Source organism: Embiotoca jacksoni, unplaced genomic scaffold (assembly GCF_022577435.1).
Source record: "Embiotoca jacksoni isolate LCO1_2020_lvr unplaced genomic scaffold, fEmbJac1.0.p SCAF_35, whole genome shotgun sequence".
NCBI classification, from domain to species: domain Eukaryota; kingdom Metazoa; phylum Chordata; class Actinopteri; family Embiotocidae; genus Embiotoca; species Embiotoca jacksoni.
In genome coordinates this window covers 2,382,015-2,405,202 of record NW_027185387.1, presented here as the reverse complement: position 1 = coordinate 2,405,202, position 23,188 = coordinate 2,382,015, and the positions used below count along the sequence as shown (strand labels likewise).

Here is a 23,188-nt window from a genome sequence, read left to right as displayed (position 1 = left end):
TTTTTTTTAGCTTATTTTAGCTTCTTTAAAACTGACAATTGTTCTGTACCTTGTGTTTTCCTTGAACCTTCACACGTTCTCTCAACTTGTTTTTAGTGTTGTTTTATCAGAGTGCCTGATGCCTGATGTTGTATTACTTCATCTGAAGGTGAGAAGCTGCTGTCATGGCTAGATCTCACTCGTAAACAGGTTGTTGACCACGTACATGGTTGAAAAAAGTTTGACGAATTGAAATACGTTAGAAGCTAGAATTTATTCCGGGGTTGCTACATTAGACTGCATTAGTTTTAAATTGGAGCACCTAATAAACTGGAAACTCAGGGTAAATTATTCCTAGACTAATGATCAACATAAAATAGTAGGCACATGGTGATGTAATCCATGCAGTCACTCATTAAAAGTTTATTTCTCAAAAGAGAAAATAATACTTTAAGTTTGAGCTGCTTACACGGAGTGCGTTGTATCTTCTATCTGCTTCTGGTGGAAATCATTGATCTCCTTAATATGGTAACTAAGAAAACCCCCCACAAATGAGTAACGACTTGTATAAAAACAAAGAACTCAAGGTCAAATCACAATATTAATGAAACAGTAACTTCCAGAAAAAAAACATGCTGGAGGTTATAGTAGCATACAGTAGTTACAAATTGAGGTTGGTCTGTCACCGAGGAGAGTGGTAGAAAAATGATAATGCTTGAACATTTTGACCTTTGGGTTTCTGCATGCAGAATTTACACACAAGCGTATTAGATGCAGGGAAATGTTTCTCATGATTCCCCACATGCAGTCATGACTTAAATGTCACAGTGGCACAGATGTCAGTGGAGTTCCCAGACTTCTATTGACCTCAAGTGACCCCTACCGTATCTTATTATAAAAGGCTCTCGAAACCTACGGAGATATTTTCTAGGACATGTAGATCGGGAAGAGGAAAAAGGCAAACCTCAAAATGTCAACAATGAGACACTCGTAGCGGAGCAACAGGGTCGATGTAAAATAGTTTTGCCGCTGCCTCGTCCTCCTGCCTGCAGTGTAAATCTGAGTAAATAACCTTAACGCTGCTTCAGCTGGTGTGAAAAAGCATTTACACGGAAATTCCACCGAAAGAAAAGTGCTGCTTATTTTTTGAGTCTCTTCAATGCAGTTCAGTTAACTCCAATTCCAGTCTAACAGTTGGCAAAGCTGTTTTACTAGCTCTTTGTTTTGGCAAGATTAGTGTGTACGTTGGTGATTGGCTTATGGTAATGCGGTTTAGCAGGAGGCCCGGGATCATAACATGTAATAACAGGAACTCCTACGGAAGCTGCACCAATTGTAAACCAACGTTGGATCATTTTCATGCCTCGGCGTCAGTGCCTTGGATTTATTTCCAAATAAAGATGTTGTTTAAGAGTAAAGGCTTCTCTAATTGTTCATCACAAAGTCAAACCATGGCCGTCTTTATGGGTCATTTAGTCAGTTAAAATGTATCTGCTGCACAATTTTGCCGACTTGCGCGAGCTCCTGCAGTGAAAATCACTTAACTGATTATAGAAGTGTCTCATTTACTGCCGATTAGCCCCGCATGGAGTTTAGCAGGTGAGAACAAACTCAATAGATAACATTCATTGAAATGTCCTACTACCTCAGAAATTACCTTCTTAAAGCACCTACGACACAATGTTTGAAGTCTTATCTACTTTAGATGTTATGTCTGTTTCTGTAGTGGACGAGGATAACAGATCCCGGGATATGTCGCTGTCATGTCGGCTCACCGGGGAAGTGACTGTGCAACAGAATGAGATATTAGAAAGGATAGATGTCACAACGGGTGGGTGACGGTGAAGATGCATTTTGGTAACATTGCAAGCACAAATCAAGGTATTTGGTTCCAGATTTTGCCTCCCATACAGTATCACTGAAATATAAGAACCTCCATTGCTTTTAAATGGACTCCGCTTATTATATTTTGGGAAGAATCAGGTCAGTAAACCAGATCTAAATGTTTGGTCAGGAAAGCAGGGAGTATGTTCAGAGTCAAAAACTTCACAGAACCCAGTAGGAACCTATAAAATGACCAAGTGTTATAATTTCATAATGTGATTAAACTAACAAACATGCAAAAGGATTCGAGCGTTCGTTTTTACAACTTGGAAAATGAGCCGTTATAATCACAATCTGTCAAGATTAAACTGCACCTGGCCCTTAAAGGAAATGGGAGTTGACACTCTGATTCGTTTATTTCATGTTTTGCCCCACCCCCCCAAAAAAACTTTGATTAATGAATAGACGGAGTACAACCCCTCTGAACCATGCATCTTACTTTGTGTTCAGATTCGCCGCTGTTAAACTAGCAGAGGTGGATTCGGACACGACCTGAATGCACTTGAGATTCAGTGTGTGTGTCTGATTCGTTCAAATATTATCCATCACGTTCGTGTGTGACACACACACACACACACACACAAAAGCTCCAGGTCAAACATCCCACATTTAGGAGCAGCACACTACATGTTATGATTGGAACATGTGGTGGTTTAGACACAATTTAAGATTGAGAAATGTAAAACTATGAACATTTTTGCATCCCGAGGCAGGCCAGTATAACAGAATAATGAATCAAATTCTTTTGTTGTCCACTGTGTTGTCTACATGCACGTCTGAAAAATCCACAGAAAGTCGCGCTCTGGCAGGTACGTCTCTAACCAGCTGGATGGCAGTAAATTGATGTCATTATGTCAATGTTTGGTTCTTTATTTGAAGCACTTGCTCGTGCTACCAAAGCAGAGTTCAGTCAAAATTGGTCTCAAATTAATTTGAACATCTGGCGAAAAAACACTTTCCCCATTGCACCAGTGAGCAATATGGCGTTGTAATTTTCAGCATCTCTTCATCATCCTTTCTCATGATCTCGTGATGTGATTAAATGGCTGCCTGCAGACCAAAACGGAGAAAAGGAAAACGACAGCACTGAGCTCATAGGTGCCATTACAGAGCATTATGTGCCTATACAGCCTTTTTAACTGTAAACGGAACATTTTAATAGCTGCTATGTACAAGGCGCAACATCTTATGATCTCTTGTCACAAAGACATGTATGTTGCTTGGAAGTTAATTATTAAGTTTTGTCATTAAAGTTTCAGATGACGAGAGAATCATCTCAAAGGCTTAACCACTAACGATGAGTTTAAATTTAGTTCTGGATTCCAATCTGAGTCAAAAATGGTATAAAATACGTCGTTCGGAAGCAGACCTTTTCCAATATCACACACTGTATGGAGTTGAAGGTCATCCATATCTATAAAATTCAGTGAAATCAATTTAGTGTCTGGCGTTACATGATGTCTTTTCATTTGTCACCGTTCTGGTCCTCCATTGACTAGTTTTATTTGGACATTTTCTTCCCGCTATTTTTTTTCTTTCATGTTACATAGTTGACAGACAACTATGGGTAAAAATAATAATGTCACCATCCAACTCACGAGGCACAAACACCTTTAAAGGCAGCTGTTGCCTATGTAGCTGTAACATATAATGGGCCCGTGTTGTTTTGATCCTATTTGTAGATGTAGTTTCTGTATGGTTTTGATTTCCTACAGATAACAAGACAAACGGCAGATAATGTGGTGTCACATATTTTCAGTACAGCTACAATTGTGTTTGCTAGCAGAACTTTTTTTTTTTTTTTCCCAGCTGTCTGAGGCATCAGCCGTAAACGTCAGAGTTTGGTGTCAGACCCTCAGAATCAAAATGAAAAAAAAGCTTCTTTTTAGATGAACTATTTTTCACTGATGTTAAACAACCATGCAGGGAGAAAAACCCATCGCGGAAGAAGAGAGACCAATTTCCCAACCAGCGCGAGCCGAGGCAGTCCTGATCGCAAGTCGTGATCAAAGACACATTGCAGTGTTTACAAAGTACTCGGTGAAATAGACATATTCATGCCAGCGTATGTCCACGTTTGATTGAGAGCAACAAGCTCTCCCCGTGGGATTGTCAGGAGGCATTTGCCAAACACAGATCATTAAAGGAATCGGAGGGAGACAAGGCCGGGGAAGTGGTTTCCTGACGAGTAAATTAGACTGAATTTATACCTCCGTGGTTACATATAGCTCCTGAATCTATAAGTGTGACTCAAACCAGCCTCGCATGATATTTTGATGACTCACCTCTTGCTGTAAATCCTTGATGATTTTGGTCTTTTTCTCCATCTCCACTTTCAGAAATTTAATCTGAAGACAAAAAAAAAAAGGACAACAGAAAGACGATCAAACTGAAAGCCCAGCATGCATGTGTATTTGTTAATCATTTAATGAAGGCTATGGCTGTTAAGTGTACCCATTTAAGCAGTATATATGTCATTAATTGCATTGAACGAGGGCGATTCGGTGTCTGAATCGCAGCCGCAAGCTCGTTTGTTCCTACCGACTCCATAAATCTTTTAAAAATGGGTCACAAATGTACACCTTTATTAAAATAAATGCTAAATAATCTCCTCAAACTAATGGGCAAATGTACATTTTGGCAAAGCGGATTGAAAAGTAATTCTAGAGGGGGAGCAATTTCACCCACGGATGACTACACATTTGCAATATCACACATTCAATGGTAATGAAAGAACATGTCACTGCAACAGTGTGGCCGCTGATGTGTTTTTTTTTTTTTATGGTTTTTGAACAACAATGGAGCTCTGACTCAGTGGAATAAATTACAAATCAGGTTTTGCTCCACAGGCAGGACTTAATGGTAGAATCAATAGTTGGTGGTGTACTTTGTAGTGGATTTGTTGACATTAATACAAATATAAAATGTGGCCTTTCTCACCCTTAAACCTCTATTGCCGATCTTGATTCATATTTTATATTTCAGGGTATTATCATGAAGCTAATGTTATCGCTCATATATTGACAAAATATTTCCTTTTGTAAAATTCAAAGTCACATTTCTTTCCCCACTTTGTAGCGAGGTACCCCAGGGAACTGGAAACTAGACCACATCAGTTGACTCACATCCCCAAGCAGACCATGATAACATCAAAGGTCAGATTCAATCATTGTCACTGCCCCTGAGAAAATAGAGAAAAATAAAGCTATACAACAGAGAAAGGAAGAGCATCCTTGTTCAACCTTTAGTCGGGTTGTTAGTCATCGCATAAAAAAATTAATTAAAAAAAAAGGCCGGTCGAGACTGCTTTTATGCGACAGTTAAGTGTACTGAATGTTTAAGGAAAATAACTGTCAGCATCTGATTTAGTGTTTTTAATGAAACCAGTATGAGCAGTGTTGGTAAAGTTTACTTTCAGGCAATAACTGAAGTTCCTTATAAACTGACGGCAGCACAGAGGCCCTTCGCTGTCGTGAAATTTTAAACCGCAGTTTCTCACTTTTCCAGCCGGCCACCCGTCACGACTGAAAAGCTTTTTTACTTCTGTCACATATAATATTTCTCTCACGTCTTACAAAAGTTAGTTTAGCATAACAAGGGACCTGAAATGTTTCATGGGAGACTCTCTGATTGCGGGAACATGCGAAGCGCCGAGGCATTTATACCTGCAGAGAGCGGCTGACTATTTTCCACTGCGTGCCTGATTTAATAGCCCATATGCTTATCACGGGTTACAATGATATCTTTGTTTATCGCAATCCTTTTATCATGAGCTCAGCATGTCTTGCCGGCTCGGGCCTGTGGCGTGTGTTTGTGCGCTCTGTAGCAGCCAGACAGAGGTTCAAACACCAACTGCAGATGGAAAACTGCTGCCATGGGCTGCCACATTATCTAAACCAAAGAAATCCCTGTGTGTGTGTGAGATAGATAGGTCAAGGTTTCGTCTCTCTCTGTTTTTTTTCTGCTCTAAAAAAAAAAAAAAAGGGCTTTTTAAACGTTGCGTGTCCTTGAGAGAGGTCATCGAGATAGTCCCGAGGACAAAGAGGAAAAGATTCATGGGCTGGTGACCTGATGCCAGGTATACACCCCGGGGAACAGTAAACCAAGCCTCAACAGTTGACTCCCATCCCCAAGCAGGGCATGATAACATCAAGGTTCATGTTTGAGCCTTTCAGTCACCGCCACAGCCCAGGGGAATGGTTAAAAAAAAGCAAAACAAACAAACAAAATAAATAAATAAATCCCGGCCGCAGCGCTTAGGCTTCGAGTAGCAGTTTAGCGCGTTGAATGCCACATAGCTGAAAGATATGGTTTTCATTACCTTATGTGTTTTTAGCCACACAAATCAGCTACCCCTAGCTCTACCGTATATGGATTTTAATATGTGATCAAACAATTAAGCGGTTCAGTTGGACTGCCGAGCAGGACGACTAAATGAAACATTTGATCAAAACTGATCCTGCAGTGATAAAATAATTAGTTTATGAACTTATTGGAAATGCATAAAAAAAAACAAAAAAAAGAAGAAGATGCTCCATAATTCAGAGTGAAAAATGAAGAGTCTTCAGCCATGCCAGTGGCTTTGTGAGAGTAAAGACAGTCGCGATGGTGCTTTGAGCTAAATACTAATGTCAGTTCGCTAACATGCTCTCAATGTTTACCATGCTCACCATCTTAATTGAGCATATTAGCCTGCTGACAGTTGTAACGTAAACAGAGTTCATCTGAGGCTGATGGGAATGTCGTTGATGTAGTCAAAAAACAAAGTTCGGTGCCTTGAAAGGGACACGAATGTCTGTACAACATTTTAGATCTATTAATCTCACAGTAATAGACATTTTACTCAAACCTACAAAAGCTGAACTCACAGTGGCACTAATGTAACAGTGGTGAATCCTCAGGGCACCATGAATATCTGTATATTCACAGCGAGTCCATTGACAGTGTAGTTGTTGAGATATTTCAGTCTGGATCAAAGTGGTGGACTGAACAACAGACTGATGTCCACAGAGCCTGAAATTCAATGTCTATATTTTTACTATTCATTGTAAAAAAAAAATATATATATATATATATATATATATTATGAAGATATCTAATGACAAGTTAGAAATATTTTATTATTATATTATTGAATAAACAAGCTATTCAAGATAATTGTAAATTGCAGCATGGTTATTATGCTTTACACAACATCTCTATATTTTCAGAAGGATTCTAAAGAAAGAAGTTAGAGAGGTGTCTTGCTTGCAAAAATATTTATAAAAAAAAGTTTCCTCATGCAGAAGACTGCCTAAAATAGAGATTGGCTCAAATCGTATCGCCTACAACTCTCGAAATATGATGTGATTTCTGCACACCAGAAGTAGCGGTAAATCTTTTTGAAAGAAATAACACTCTTGATGCCAGTTTTCTCTTGCATTTTTGGAATCCCTTGTTTTCCGATGAAATTAAATGAAGATCAAAGACCATAAACAGTATTTAATTGTTTTGTTGAACTCGTGGGGAATTTGCATGCTGCTGAGGTGTTCTTCTTAATCTTGAATCTCAGTGGGGGAGATAAATACCATTTAGCGGAACATAAATGTCAAAGTCAAACCATAAAACTCAGACGCTGGGATTTGTCACTGGTCTAAGGAAAATGCCAGAAATGCCACATGAAATGTTACCGTACTATTGTTTATCTCACAGCTCTGATGATTTGATTGTCGATTGTAAAGTCACGGTGCACATTAGCTGTCGTGACTGCGCATGAGAAGCCGGAACTATTACAGGACGAGCTTTTTCATCAGCATATTGAAAATCCTGCAGGGCTGTAACTGTCAGAGCGGCCGGACAGGCTTGGTGCTGATTTGTTGATAAGGAGTTTGGTGGCGGAACAAGAGAGGATATAAATATGGGACAATACAGTGAGATGGAGCACATGCATTAACACAGCTTCCAATAGCACCCCTCCATTGACTAAACACTAATGTACATTTGTGTTTAAATTGCACTAGCGAACTCGGGCTGACACCAGAGAGCAGCTTCAAGTTTATTTGTATTTATTTGCATTTTCATCCGCAGCTACTGGTCTTCCTTGGGCTGCACACAGTAAAATAATCTAATTTAAACCTTAATATTTTTGGCAATAAAATCCGATTACCCGGCTTTCTTCTTTTTCTTTTTTTTAAATGTGTAAAAAAAACAGAAACAAAAACCTTTCTTAGACACGTGAGAACGATTAGAAAATATTAATCTCATTTGTACACGTGCTTATTATACCTCATATTGTGTGGTAGAAAAAAAGGACCTGTGCAGCAGCTTTATTTGAGTTAATGAGCGGTTCAATTTCTTTCAATTTGTTCTCTAATTAAAATATTTTGGTCGTAATAAGTCGAGGGAACAAAGGTAGTCCTCTCTGTTGACACTGAACGCTTCTTCCAAATATAAGTGTCAATGTGCTGCCGCCATGAGAATGCGGCATATTGACAGCAGGATGTAGCTGTCTGATTATTGATTTCCAGATCCAAACACACATTTTGAAATCATCTTATTCTAAATTGCCACTTATTGGATTTACACGTATTTAAGTTGTTATTGTTTCAGTTACACTCATTTTGCATCTTTGTTAAGTGTGTTGAATATAAGCAGAGTGCTTTTGGAAATCATTACATTTGAAATGACTTGAAATAATTGACTGTTTGATCATCACAAAATTAATTTACTCGTTTCAGCTCCTTGAATTTGACGATTTGCTGTTTTTATTTATTTCCTGTGATCGTAAACTTAATATCTTTGGGTTCTGGATTTTTGGTCAAACAAAATAAGAGGGGTGCGGGGGGGGGGGGGGGGGGGGGGGGGGGTTCGATTAGGTGGTGAGAGATGGAGGCGAGAGCTGGCTGCTGGGTAACGAGTGTGGATCACTGAGGGGCCGGTGTGACAGGTGACGGGGCTGGTTAGAGGAGACCGGATGTTGATGGTCAGGTCGGCTCGGTCTTACCGTGGCCTGCTGCTTCTCCGCTTTCTCATTTGCCTCATCCAGCTGCTTCTGCAAGGCTGTCTGGAGGGACTTCATCTCCTCTCTGTCAAGTGGGAGGGAAGTGAGAAACACTCTGTTAGCACATCCCGCCCGAGCTCCGAGCGGCCCGCGCCGCCCCGTCGCAAAGTGGCTTTCTTGAATACACCGCTGTGGAGGCTCCTTCTGCACGGAAACGAATTTGTGCGAAGCAATTTTCGCTCTGTCGTCTTTGGGAAAAGTTCTGCTGTTGTCATCTCTCCGATTGGATTAACTCAAAACACTTGACGAATGTTCAGGGTGCACAAAACAAAGTGAATGTTTTCACGATCGTTTGTTCAATCATGCAAAGAGGTTTGTTGACGAAATACTATAATTTCATGTTTTACATATTCAGCAATCCAGAAGCACGCATTTATTTTGACACATCCATCAAAATTAGATTTTACCATTTCACCTTAGGAATGATTGACACAATAATACAAACACTAACTTGTTGATTGAGCCATGATGAGGTGAATGAGGGGGGTATTTGTTGAGTATCCGTCGCTGAACGGACAGCCAACAGTACTGTTCAGTGCTTTTGTTTATTTTCTCTGGAATTATTTACACTTTCACGCATTCAGATTTGTTAATTATGGACCGAGTCTTTTTATTCTTTGATGTCAAAATACATGTATTTCTTTTTATATAGTTTTACAGCAAACTCGACAACTTTTGTTGTTTGTTTACCTGTTTGCGTTTAAAAGGTTCAACTGCAGTCGCTTTCTGTTGTTTGTTTATCTCTCACATAGTGCAGTTAACGTAGCACCGATATCATAAATGCAAAAAGCTATTAAGATTCTGCTGTAGGTGAATAAAACGCATAAAGAAGACATCGTGCTTATGATGTATTATGTAGTACTTGAACGCTCCATGCTGATTTTCTGCATGCTGTATGAAGACTGGCGCTGCATTCGTTATAGGTTTTAACATAAATGTTAAATGTTATGCATTAGAATGCGATGGGTATTTCAGCGACCGTTTGATGCTCCTGCACGCAGATTACAGCAACGCACAATGAATTATGAATCAAGTAGGCAAGTGATGTGGGTCAGCGGTTTCAAAAAAACACTTGTAGAAATCACATCACAAGGCAGACTAGTGAAATTAAAAGTAACAGTTTGTTTACTGTTTCCAAGTGTGGCTGCAAAGGGTATGACGTAGGTCGCAGTCAGGCGGCGGTATTTTATTTAAATTTGTTTTTAAAGGCAGCACGGCAGTGTTAGTGTGGAAAGGATCTCACTGCTCAACAGCCGTAAAACTCCTATATTTGATATGCCGGTGGTCTTGTCTCTTTGCATAAGTTCAGCCTAGCAAACATTTCTCTTCACGGCGACCAGCCAACCACCACTTTGGCATTTCATTTATAATCCCATCTCCCCCAGCCGAGACTTGGAAACATTTTTGTACAAACAAGATCAGAAGTATCCAAACTGACAGCGAATGTGAGATTGACGCATACCTTGAAGGATCGGGAGTAGTGAGCGTACGACAAATGAGCACAAATAGGTCAACGGCAGGTTCAACCGCAGCCCAATTAATTGTTGCTATTTTCAAAAATGTAACATGTTTCCTGTCTGTGCTGCGGCTCTGTTGGTAAACATTTTTGTTGCATTGCAGCTTGTGGCAAAAATTATTTTCAGAAAGCAATCAAATCTCTGTTAAGAGTTGTCAAAAATAAATGACTTGCAATGAATCATCTGTCTGCTTCTGCCGTGATGGAGTCGGCCAGTAATCACACTTGGCAGACATGGAACTCCAAAGGTGGATTAACAACAACCAGCACCCCACAATAACCTACAAATGCTAGGTAGGCAACGTGGAGCCATGGTTGCAGCTTCATGGTTGTTGTTTTTTTTGTTTTTTTTAGCTTGATGACATGTGAGAGCTGCCATGGGCCAGTGATAGGCTATTGATTGGCTCTCAAGATATTGCACACAGGAGGCTGGAATTCAATCAGCCTTGACATTTCAGAGAGCATTGGAGGCCACAAATGACTCCTAATCATTACCAGTCTCATTACATACAACATTAATAAGGCCATTTTAAATGGTAAAGCACTTTAGAGTAAAGACTTTTATTTTAGCTGGCTCGCAAATAAAATGAAGCTCTTAAATCTCAGATGCTTGATGTGCTTCCCCCCCCCCTCAAAACATAGACAGGCACTTTATTGTCAAGCATACAAGAAGGAATCGTGGTTGAATTATGCATCAGCCACCTGCTTATATATGTACAGTATAAACAAACTGGACACCACCTGAGAATAAGCAGCATCAATAGTGAATAAGTTATGATTCGAAGGCTCTCAGAGCAGCGTCCTGCTGAAAGTGATTGGATCCAACACAAAGACACTATTTGAAATTTCAGTTTTTCTTTTTTAACTTGTGTTCACCGATCAAGAGTTAAACATTTGAATCTGAAAATGTGACACCAAGGTCAATAAAAATGTTGTTATTTTTTTATTTTTTGTATTTTGTACTCACATTTAAGTTTTTTCATCAGACAAGTTAATGTTGGAAATGTGGGACTAATGTAACAATTCTATAGGTTGATTTTATAACCATCAGTTTGAATTAGTTCAACAGAGTAAAAGAAAATGTCCCAGCTGTCATTTCGCACGGCAACCGGTTCAAAAGATGACAAAAATAAGAAGCGTTTGCTGCTGTTGCTATGGCGAAGAAGACAGTCAGACAAACGATTTAAGACTTTTTATGATTGAAACTGTGCTCAAAACACACCAACATAGTTATAAAACTAAGTGAGAATCTAAACGTTAATTGGTTGAAGTTGCAGATTGTCTTGTCAGCTATAAGCTACGAGCGCACGTTAACATTTATAGTGGCTGTGTGTTGAAGAACTAGTAGCTAACGTTAGTGTACTAACAGTTAGTTTGTATGCATGCTTTTAACCTCTGTTCCTTTCTAATCAACAAACCGGATCGTTTATAGCACACTTATATACCAATAAGTGACTGTAATGTGGAGAATTCCACTATAACAATATATATGAAAAAAAAAAAAAGAAATAGCCCCTCCAACTTTTCAACTTTATAAAGAAATGCTGGTTTAAAGCAAACTTTTACCGTCTTCATTGTAATGAATTATAATTTAATCCTTACATATGCAGAAAACACATGAGAAGGTTTACATTGTATTAATCATCATCCATTACTAGTGACCGCTAACCAACATTTTTGATGGTATTTGTGAGCAGCACGACACTGTTGGTAAATCCCGTCGAAAGTCACGCGTGATGCCCCACTTTACCTCTGTTTGTGGCTGAGCTCCAGAATCCTCTGCACGTCCTTCTTGGCTACTGAGTCATCGTTTTTCAGAGACTAAAAGAGAAGAACAGAAGACACTCTGTTTTGTTTTTTTTCAGCAAAGGCGCAGTTTGGCACAAACTCCAAAATTAGTTCAAAGCACCCACAACAGACAAATGGAGGGGGGGGGGGGGGAGGAGGGGGGGGGGGCACACAAATATTTACGGCATGCACAGTCCTCGGACTGCGTGGTAAATGTTTCATGAGGTCCCCAGTTAAGCCGAAGCCCCACCGTTAACTAAGTGAGTCCTGCATGCGGGATATCGCAACGCAAGAGAAGCACCAGAGACGTTAAATAATTGAGGTGAGTATTATAAAGTGACGCAGCAGATGTAAAATGTTGCTTGATGCCCACCCGCTCCCCTCCCCACCCACACAAATTATATAGCTACTGATGAATGTCCTAATGAGGGTACATGCAGGCGCACAGATTGGGCTCCACTGGCGCCCGAACACCTGCCTGATGGGTAATTATGAATTAGTCAGGTCTCCAGTTGCCCTACAAGCCCCTCCGAGTTATTTTTATTTGTTACGAGTCGAACAGACATTTTCCAGACTTCTAAGAAAACGTGGACTCGGAAAGGGAGGGGGAGACATGGTTTCTCCTCAAATTGCGCTTGAAGGTGATATCTGTAGCAATTAACGCCACATTTCCAATAACGCCTGAAACAGGCTCCTCCCACCCCTCCCACCCTTCCCCACCGCACCGACTTCACTTCATTTAAATCTACGCTGAAGATGAAGAACGAGAAAAACCCGAGCTTCTGTTGACAATTGAGAATGTATTCACTCTAGATAATAAGCTAATGTCGAGTTGAAACTGTACAATTGGAACGACTCTCTCTCTCTGTCTGGTGAATTCAATGATTTGTGTCATCTGTCATAAAGCCACGAGTCAAATGGGCACATTTCTTCCTCTCCCTGCATCGTTGTTCACACAAATGGATGATAAAAGCTCCGGCTACAAATTTTTACAAGCCTTGTTTTGTCATCTGAAAGCAGGTTCACTGTTGCAAAAAAATAAATTAATATATTTTTTACAGTGTGGCTGCACTTCCAGTTTAATGTTTAGATGCTCGAGTCTTCAAATACACATTCTGGCCGTTTCCCAAAGCAGACCACGGACTGGTAGGTACAGACATGCATTCAACACACTGACAGAGAGCTCATTCATTACAGTGTGACATTAAATTCCCGTCTTGGTTGAAACGGCCTTGAAAAATGTCATCTATCACACTAATTGTTTTCTGTTTGTTTTAATAACTTGATTGCGAATTAGGGGACGGAGTGAAAAATCTCTTCTTCAAGTGCTAAAAGGAGGTTCGGTGTGACAAATATGAAATGTATTAATTCATCTAAGACAAAACTAAAACAAAGTTCGAGCATAGTTGTGAGAAACTCAACATTTTTCGGTGACTTAATTCTCTACTGTAACTCAATTACTTCGTACCATAAAGCAATTTCACACCAAACTTAGCACAGCGTTCCAAAATTGTAAAGTAAAAGTGTCGAGGTTTCTGTTCTTAAACAAATGTCCCGAACGCTGATGCGGTGATAATTGAGGTCATAACTAAGCAAACGAAATGTTGATCGGATCATGTAAGGGATCGTCCTACAGATAAATCATGTTTTTATTGTACTAGTGATTTAATTTTATAAGAAAGGAATAAGTAGTATACAATAATCTACTGTATAAAATCACTGCCAAGCCTGTTGTATCTACAGAATACGTCTCCAATCCTTTTTTGTGTGCAAATCCCCTCAGGTTATGGGATCGTGACATTGAATTTAAATAACAACAAAAAAAAAAAGCTACTATAAGCCCACAGTTAACTGCTTCACAACATCCCGGGAGCTGCCGCCAAGAATAAATTCCCCATCACACAAAGTTTAATTATTAGGGCTGCTGACCTGCACCTAGAGGGCAACTCGTTAAAATCATGAACACTTGCTCCATCATTTCCTTCCAGAGACGCTAAACGCTGCTCCCCGTCGCCTTAATTCTCTTTTTTAAAAAGTTGCTGATGTTTATGTAGATGATGTTTTTTTTTTTTTCTTTTCCACCCCTCAGGAATAGAATGAGTTCCACGGCACATTATTTCAAATCTAACCCAACCTCTGCCCTGCCCAGCGTGCTGGCGCGGGGCCCAGGGCCGAGATAGATGCCAACCTAGCTAGCCTGGAGTGAATAGACATCAAAGCCTGCCCCGGGGATGATGGTAGCCAGACGACACAAGCCTCTTTTTTTTTTTTTCCCCCCAGACACACGGGACATCTCCCACACACCCGGGAAGTGTGCCTATCATTTATTCGATTATCGATTTTCACACAATTTGAGTGGACCACAGGTTCGCCTGAAGCTGAAAAACATCAACATGGTGCAGAGAGGAAACTATCAGTCAGTCTGACTTTGGGGGCGCTGCACGGAAACCTATATACGGCGTGCGGCACCCAGGATTTAAATGTCTGTTTTTAAAAAGACCACTGTTGCATACACTGATGTGAATGAAAAATACTAAATGATTAATAAAAAAAACAATCTATAATTGAGTTTCTGTTCATTTCTTCTTATTGCCAAGACCCCTAATGAAGTTGACCTAAACTGACACGTAGGGAGTGATGTGCGGTATCCAGCACAGCGAGATAATGGTATTTTGTCAAATTCTCACAGCATTATAATATCTACAGTATAATAAGGTGCATTACTTGATGAAATGTCCAAGACCAATATTTGGCAGAGCCCTTTGCAACAGGGATAATAATCCTCACAATCATCTATCTAAAGTTGTCTTATGAGGCCATTTTTATTCTTACTTTATGCAAAAATCTCCTTCACTGAAGGAGCTGGGATATGTATTTTTACAGCCTTGTTTTTTTTTTAGGCTGAATTTAACTAGGGCAGACATCTTCAAAACTTTCCACATATGGACAGGACAATATGTTGCATTTTTTTTAAATTTCAAAACACGACAAAAAAACATCAGAAACCTGTGTGGACATCTCGTGAGAGCTATCTTTGTCTGCCATCAAAGAAAACATGACATTCTTTCAAGATAATCATATCTCAATATTTTAATAAAGGACACAATTAAAGGAAAATACAGGTTATGTCTGAGGTTTCATTTTTGTATCTCTGACCCAAGACAATAACAATATTTTCTCCGAGGCGACATAGCTAAAAAAAACAAAAAACTAAAAAAAAAACCAGAGCCGACAGGGCAAGAAACACAGGCTGTCAGAGCATTTAATGGTTGTAAACAAGGTGGCACTTTTGCTAGATTATGTAACATCGACGTAAAAGTGAAAGCGAGTTGACCCCCGAAATGCCACTAATTATGCTTCATCACGAAGGTAAAATTGGAGTGCACCCAACTATGAATCACAGATGAAAAGTTAGCCGGTGAACTGTGATAGACATCTGCAGAGGCGTTACATGACATTTAATGCTGCGCTCCCAGAGAGGCAAATTTTACTGAACAGCATGTTTGCCTGAACTATAGCCAGAACAAAAATGTTATTTTTCCCTCTAAGTGAAATACTGTAACCCCCATACTGAGTGATTTTCTGAAGAACCGGTTACAAAGACTAAGTCTAAGCGACCTGGTGAACAAACACAGAGGGAATGAACTCTGTGATAGATGTTTACAATGGATATTTTGGGGTTTTAATTCTACCTGTGGCTTCTATTTTTTCTCTTAAAATGATGTGACTGGCCTCGAGTTCCTCTTGTGTATGATCGTCTGATTGGAAGGGCTTGTTTCCCTGTTAGACCTATTTTTAGTGATGTTGCCAGGTTCCCATATTTCAGCTTCTGTCTTTTGTTGAGCACTGTGTTCCCATAGCTGATAGAGCTAATGGCTGCATTTCTAATAATGTAGTGTTTCTTTAAGCGGAGTATTTACGATTACAGTTAAAGGCTTTGAGAAGTCTTCTCTTCTTTTCTGTTTCTCTGCCTCAGTCGAGCTGCTTGTCACTCCTATAAAATGCTTACTCACTCCCTAAGTGATCTGTATTTCCATCATTCAGCAGCTGCTTTTCCAGCAACAAATTACATATGTAGCGATGGGTGGGCTCGAAGAATTGAAAAACATTTCCACATTAATATTTGATTGTATCCTGTTGGTTTACACCTGATTGATTGAAACAATAAGTGAGCGGAGTCAGGGGTTTCCCAGTCTTCACATGGATGAAAACAGATGCCGGGAAAATTACCCGCGGCCCAGAAAATCGCTGTATTGCAAAGAGAAAGAGTGAAATTCCAACCTGAAGGTTGCCTTTTATGCTGTCCAGTTCCTTTGATGTCTTGGAGAGCTGGTGCAGGATGCTGCTTCGTTCACTGAAGACTTCCTTTAGCTTCTGTTCCAGCCCATCATAGCTTTGTCTGGTGAGAGAATGAGAGATTTCACTATTAAATGTCTGCCACAAGCAGAGAAAATTTACTCTTTATTGGCACCCTTGGGAGAAAGAGGTGTTTTAAACTGGATTAAAAGCACCGTCGTTAAAGCTAAAGGGTAGAGCAATAGGGGAGAAAACTAATATCTTCTCAGCACAGTCTGGATGAATAAAAGACAGAAAAAAAAATTATATTCCTTTCAATCAACCAATTTAGTAAAGGCTCGTTTTACAGAGATAGGTCGTTTGACCAGAGGTATACCCATGCATTTCCATTTAAATATTCATATAGTCCATCCAATTATTAAGGAGAAATTCTACAGGGCACATTTGTCAAATCCTGTTTTACGCTTTGCAAAACTGAATTCCTTTTGAATGACACTGCAGAGGCGTTGCATGGTATTTAATGCCGCGCTCCCAGAGAAGCAAATATTACTGAACAGCATGTTTGCGTGAACTATAGACATACAAAAAAAATATTTTTTCCCTCTAAGGGAAATACTGTAACTCCCACTGAGTGATTTTCTGAAGAACTTGGTAAAAATCAGCATCTAAGCAATGTGGTGAACAAACACAGAGTTGCTGAAACGATGACCTCACACGTTTAGCAAGTTAAAAACCTGATTTCCTTTATACTCGGTTAATATACATCATCAGAGATAAAAGAGTTACGATTTACCGTCTGTTCCCTTTCATTGTCTGGCACCAATCTAATAACAAAAAAATACAATTTTCATTTAATATAACATCCTTGTTTACTGACTCAAGGACAGCAACAACTCCTCTGGGAGGTGTCTAAAATTGAGTATGTCTAAATGTAGTTACCCTGCTCATAAAGGACCCTAAATTTCCCCTGAAGCCACAGATTTGATTACTTTGATGATGCCTTGAATCAAATTGTAATGATTTATAATAGCGGCCTCAAACGAGCCCATCCACCTGTCTCGTCTGCCGATAGCAGGCGGTTGACACGTAAAAAGAAGGGGGTTGCGTGTGAATGCCATCATGTAAAGTTAATAATGGAGCTGAAATCACTGTTGTTGTTTTTTCTTTTCCTGGACAAGGTGTATTTTTATCAGGAGGTCAGTGAGTAAAATGGCCCTGCCACCTCACTTTGCCCTAATTTACTTTGACCAATTCCTTTTGTGAACAAAACTAATTTAAGAACAAAATTGCATCCTGAGGTTGACAAAACGTCTAAAGAGTGACACAAAGAATGTAATTATTTTCACTTGACTCTAACAGCATAAAAATTATGATTTAGGTTAATTAAATATAACCTGGCTGGATCGATCACAGTATCAGTTTTCTTTGCTGTGAACACAGTCTGGGAACTCGAAGGAGCGTCCCACCCCTCCTTCACTGTGATTGGACGGCTGGTGACAGTGACGAGCGCGGCATTAACATTTTTAAACTCTGTGATTGGGGGGGGGGGACAGCGAATGTTCAGAGCAGAATAAACGTTCAGCACCTCGTCAAGCGGCTGGCGTTCAATAAAATTATTTTAAAAATATGCTGTAATAAGGAAAAACATTGCTTTGGTGGAGACGGGTAGTTTCAGCAGTGGCAGAGTGTCGGCTAGTAGCTGACTGGTCAAACATTGGACAGCTGATTGGGCAAACTGAGAGGTCTACGCCCAGCAGGATGGAGCGACTGCAAACAATTCACTACGGAGAGTCGCCAGACCGATTCACACTGACATCAGGTCTGGTTCACACCAGGCTAAATAAAATAGTTGTCAGTGGAGATTTAAAAACTGTATGTTTTTTTTTTATTGCACTGACAGAAAATGTACATGGCACCATGCTGCTTTGACGATGTATTTGTAAATTAGTAATATATACCTGTAATTTTCCAAGATAGGGTTGATTAAAAGTAAACCACAGTGGACAATAGATCGAGAAACCATCACAACCCCAGCGCGCAACAACACGGCTTGTTAAAAGATGATACAAACAGATGTTTACTTGTCCTCCACAACAATAAATTCAAAAGATAAGAGTTTTGATTATGTAATCAGACACTCCAAATGCCAGCAATAGCTTCAAGCAAAACATATGCGGTCGATGTGGCTGAATAACTCTTTGCTAAATACTCGCTGGTAGCTCACAAAAACCTCTCACTTATCTCCCTCTTTTTACATGAATCACTATAATGGAATCTGGCTGACCATTTCTCTCCTGCTAGGTCCAAAGAAAAAAATAGGGAAAAAAAATAAAATAGGAAATGCTCGTGGACGGAGCCGACCGCTGCCACATTATTCTGAATCCATGGCTTCGTTTCAGCCCGGGCCGTCTTCCAAAAAAAAACCACACACCCCATGTCATAGATCCCAGCAGCAGATCATACACAATAACACATAAATCACTAATAGAAAAGCAACACCTGGGAAATAAATAAATAACACGGCATACTGAGTCCCACACATGACTTGCTACCATATGGCATTGGCAGGAAATTTATTACAGGTTCAAGCAACGGGGGAAGATAGGGTGAGAGAGTCCTCCCTGTCTGCCATATTATTCATTACCCAATGGAATAGGCCCTTGGGTGTCTGTGGTGTGAAGAAGGCCCATAATTTGGTGCCCACTGACACAGAAACATGCGTATCTTAAGGTTCTTCGATAAAGTCTGGATTTTGTTCCTACGCAATCTTCTCTAAATTGCTCATTACAACAAACAAATGGTGACAGCTGCGTCATTGTACCATGACCTCCTCAAGAGTTCAACGTTCTCGCAGGGCTCCTCCCAAACAAAGATGCTCTTTTTTCGCGCCCCCTCCCCCCCAAAGGCGGTGACGTTAATTACAATAATGACGACCCGAACGCTCGACAAGAAAAGGCTTATGATCAGAAAATGGCACCACCAGGCACGCGGCCATAAAGCAACGGGGATGAGATAATGAAATCTTTCTTCTCAGACATCTGCAAATTGAAATCACACCCTGGCAGTCTTCACAAAACTCATCAAACTCCTGAGACTGGGGGCGGGGGGGCTCGTTTATGGGATCCAGTTATTGAGGACAAATATTTCTTTACCCTTGGTGTCTTAGCAGGTTTCTGAGTTCTATGAGGCTGACCCTGCAGTGGGAAATAGAACTGCTGAGGCTAAAGGAAACGCCCCCGAACGCTGCAGTCAACATCCAAGCAATGGTTCAATAAAGGAGGCCGAGGTTGAGGTATTGCGAGCTCACAAAGGGAGCTGACAAGACAAGAGCGAGGTTGACGAGAGCTGGCCCGTAAATACCTTTAATGACAGACGCAATACGACGCTGAGTGCAGCTTTTCTGGACAAATTATGACCTACTCTTATGTTTTCACTTGCCACGACAGACCAACACATCGCTGGTAATTTGCATGTGAAGTGGAGCCTCTCTGCACACACTGCAGCTAGGAACATACTGCAATGACACGCTGTTACATGAGCAAAAATTGTGCCAGCAAGTTCTTTTTTTGTGCCCACACAATTTTGCTACAGACAGCCACCAGTTATATCAGCTGGGATACACCAACGAAACCAAAACCCCTGTGAGCAAAAGTTTATTATCGCATAACAACAGGCTTGTGAGTTGCTCGCTGTCAGGAGTATTAAGTACCTGCTATTTCACAGTTCTAAGAACCGCGAGGAGGGCGTTCCCCTTTTCTTGTGTGTCCACACAGAGGGAACTTTGAACCTTTTAAGGTCCTATTACTGTATTTTGGGTTACTTTTTTTTTTTTTTTTGTTAGCTTCTACCCCTGGGTAGGTACCTTCCCCTTTACAATAGCAACTGAGGTGAGGCAAGTGGACATTGATTGGTCGAACGCAGGAGCTCAGGCAACTAGCATGTTCGAAACGCCATATAAACAGTCAGCCCGGTAAACTACAGCTACGAACGAAGACGTTTACAACAGCAGAGGAAAGAGTTTCCAACGGAGGCCCAGAATACTGAGAAATGGGCCGACAACAAAGTCCAGGCTTTAATAAGCCTATACACATCGGAGGAAATACGCCGTGACTTGGATTCGGTGAAGAAAAAAATATCAAAAGTTTGTTGATGTCATTTCAGAGTTGCTGCTGGCGGTGCGAATCCAACCTGAAAAATACTTTAGAAGCTATTTTGTTTTGGGTGTAACTCTCTGGGAGGTAGCTCCTCTCAGGAAAGTTCTTAGAACTGTTTGGCCCAGATGCGTCCAGTGGTCTGAGGATGAACTAATCATGAATTTGAGACAGGGTGTTAGGGGAAGTGTTGGAATTAGAAATCGGCTCCAACTAGAACCTTACAGGACTTAAAGGCTCAGCTGTTAACGTCTTGGTGCCAGATGGAAACCTTCGGGGTCCATGTCTCAGTGAGTTAGATCTGCAGTGAACGTCCAACAGTATATCAAGCAGGAGTGGTCATTATGTTTTGCTCATCAGTGTATATTACTCAAAATGAAAACTGGAATACATGAATAGATATACAATATAAAAAAATAACAATCCAGGAACAAACCTAACGGCTTGAAGCTGAAGGTGCACGGAGGAAAACGAACAAACACAACACTGAATTTTATGACGATGTGAGAAGGCATGACGTTAATGTTCAGTCTATTCCCAGTATCCTCGGTGCTCAGACTTGATGGTAACGTGTCTCTGCATACATCTATTTTAACACTCAAGGACATATTGTCTGCTGTACCCTGTTGTAAACTGGTTGTGTTGCTGTACCTGCATCTGTTTTCATCTTTATCTATTTATTTTCTTCCTCTGTCTTTCTTGTGCTTTGTTATATTTTTGTCTGAGAGTGGGTGGAACTGGGGAATAATTCCTTTGCCTGTGCAGAAAAAAAAAAGAGTTGATAATAATCCCCCAAAAATACATTTTAAAAAAATTAAAAGAAAATGGCTCCACATTTGTAGAGGCCAGTAAAACTGCATACAGTGACATTGAGGGTATTATCCAGCGTTGTCTGCTTTGCAATTAGCCGCAGGAAACAATCATGGAGGAGCTCGGCGTGTACAGGTTGAGTAACCTCATGTCTGCCCCTCCCCAAATATACACTGTGCTATTTTTGTAAGATTTGCAGGAGACAGTCAGTAGTTCAGACAAGGACACATTAAAGGATTCCCCCTGGGCTCAGTGTCTTTGGAGGCCTCTCCACTTCCAGACCTGTTATTTGAATACCCCCACACACAGCCGGGTCTGCGCTCCATCAATCACTCATTTCACATGTCAGCTATGCACATAATTCAATGATGATAATAAATACTCAGCCAGCAACCTGTCATTTTTACATTGCTGCACGGTTTCCTGGAAACAAAAACAAGTTGCCTTCCAACCTGAGAAAGATGCCGTCTCGCTTACTTCTCTGTCTTCTTTTAAGAATTATTACTGGAAGATGTAACACTCAAAAGAGTTTAAACCACCCAAACTAAAGTGATTATGTACTGTAATTCTTTTACCAAATGAAGCAAATGAATCAAGAGACTGCCTTGCGGGAGGCAGAGGTTCGAATCCAGGAGGTGACAACATTGTTCTTGAGTTGTTCTTTGTTTCCCAACTCCAACCATGTTTAATGTGACAAACCCCAACCATGCGGCGATTTCCTAACCCCAACCTTGTGTTTTTCTGTAAATCTCGTGGCTGTACGCATGCAGTAGGTTTCATTTTCATCAACTACAGGGAAACGTGAAACTGTCACGCCCGGAGAGGCCAAAGCGTGTCTCTTTCACGTTTTGCCGTCATACCGGGTTTCCCTTGTTCTGTTTTTTTATCAGCGGCAAATTTCTGCCTCACTTAAAAAATGTGAATCAAACACAATAACACTTTATATAGCGTATTTAGGCCAAATGCACAACACGACCAGGTCAATTCAGGTCAAGAAAGTCTCTTTAACAAGCTTTCCCTTTGAAGTTTAGTCCCCAAAGATGCCTTATGATGCCCTTCAGTCCACATTTCTACCCAGGTGTTGTGCTGAACTGTGCATGCTGGTCTGTCAGTTTATCTACCAGAGCCTTATAATACAGCACACTTACAAAAAACAAAAAAACAAAACATGCTGTAATTACCCATCAGTTTTGACAGAAATCTTATAACGATAAGCCGGCCCTTTTTGCAAAAGCCTTGTTTATCAGCAAGCAAAGTCATCATTTTTAAATTAGTTTCCATGTTTACAATGAACTGAACTTACCCTAATATTTTGTAATTTTGTGGATGAGTTGAGATGAAGTTGCAGCAGTGCGTTTGGTTTGGTTTTTACTTTTCCAGTGTAACAAGCGGAACGTTAGCTCGGAGTGGTGAGAGCTGAATCTGAACTGTAAGATATCGTTACTGTACTAACTGTCACACGTGATGACCGTATTACATGAAAATCTGATGAAAGTGGATATAAAAGATTGAGTCAGTGTTCATGGGTGACTATTGCTTCCAGGTCTTAGATTGGAAAATAAAAAATAAATTCCAACAGAGAGCGTAGTGGCAGTGTTACGCATGCAAATATACCATGTCCCTGATTGTAGGATCGAAGTTAAATATTTCATATTTTACAAGGCAGCAGCCACAGAAACCAACAGCATAAAAGGAGTTTATTTGCCGTCATGCAGATTACGGGCA

The 23,188-nt window shown here is 40.3% G+C and overlaps 1 protein-coding gene across 1 annotated transcript in view; it reads right to left on the bottom strand.

Moving 5' to 3' along the window:
- luzp2 (leucine zipper protein 2) overlaps positions 1-23,188 on the bottom strand; it is a 145,414-nt gene that overhangs the window by 56,030 nt on the left and 66,196 nt on the right. The window contains exons 2-5 of the mRNA XM_069165615.1: positions 16,488-16,605; positions 12,169-12,239; positions 8,846-8,927; positions 4,149-4,211 (exon numbers count right to left, since the gene is read on the bottom strand). Of these exons, the coding sequence (XP_069021716.1) occupies positions 4,149-4,211; positions 8,846-8,927; positions 12,169-12,239; positions 16,488-16,605 (334 nt within the window). The remainder of the gene's footprint in view (positions 1-4,148; positions 4,212-8,845; positions 8,928-12,168; positions 12,240-16,487; positions 16,606-23,188) is intronic.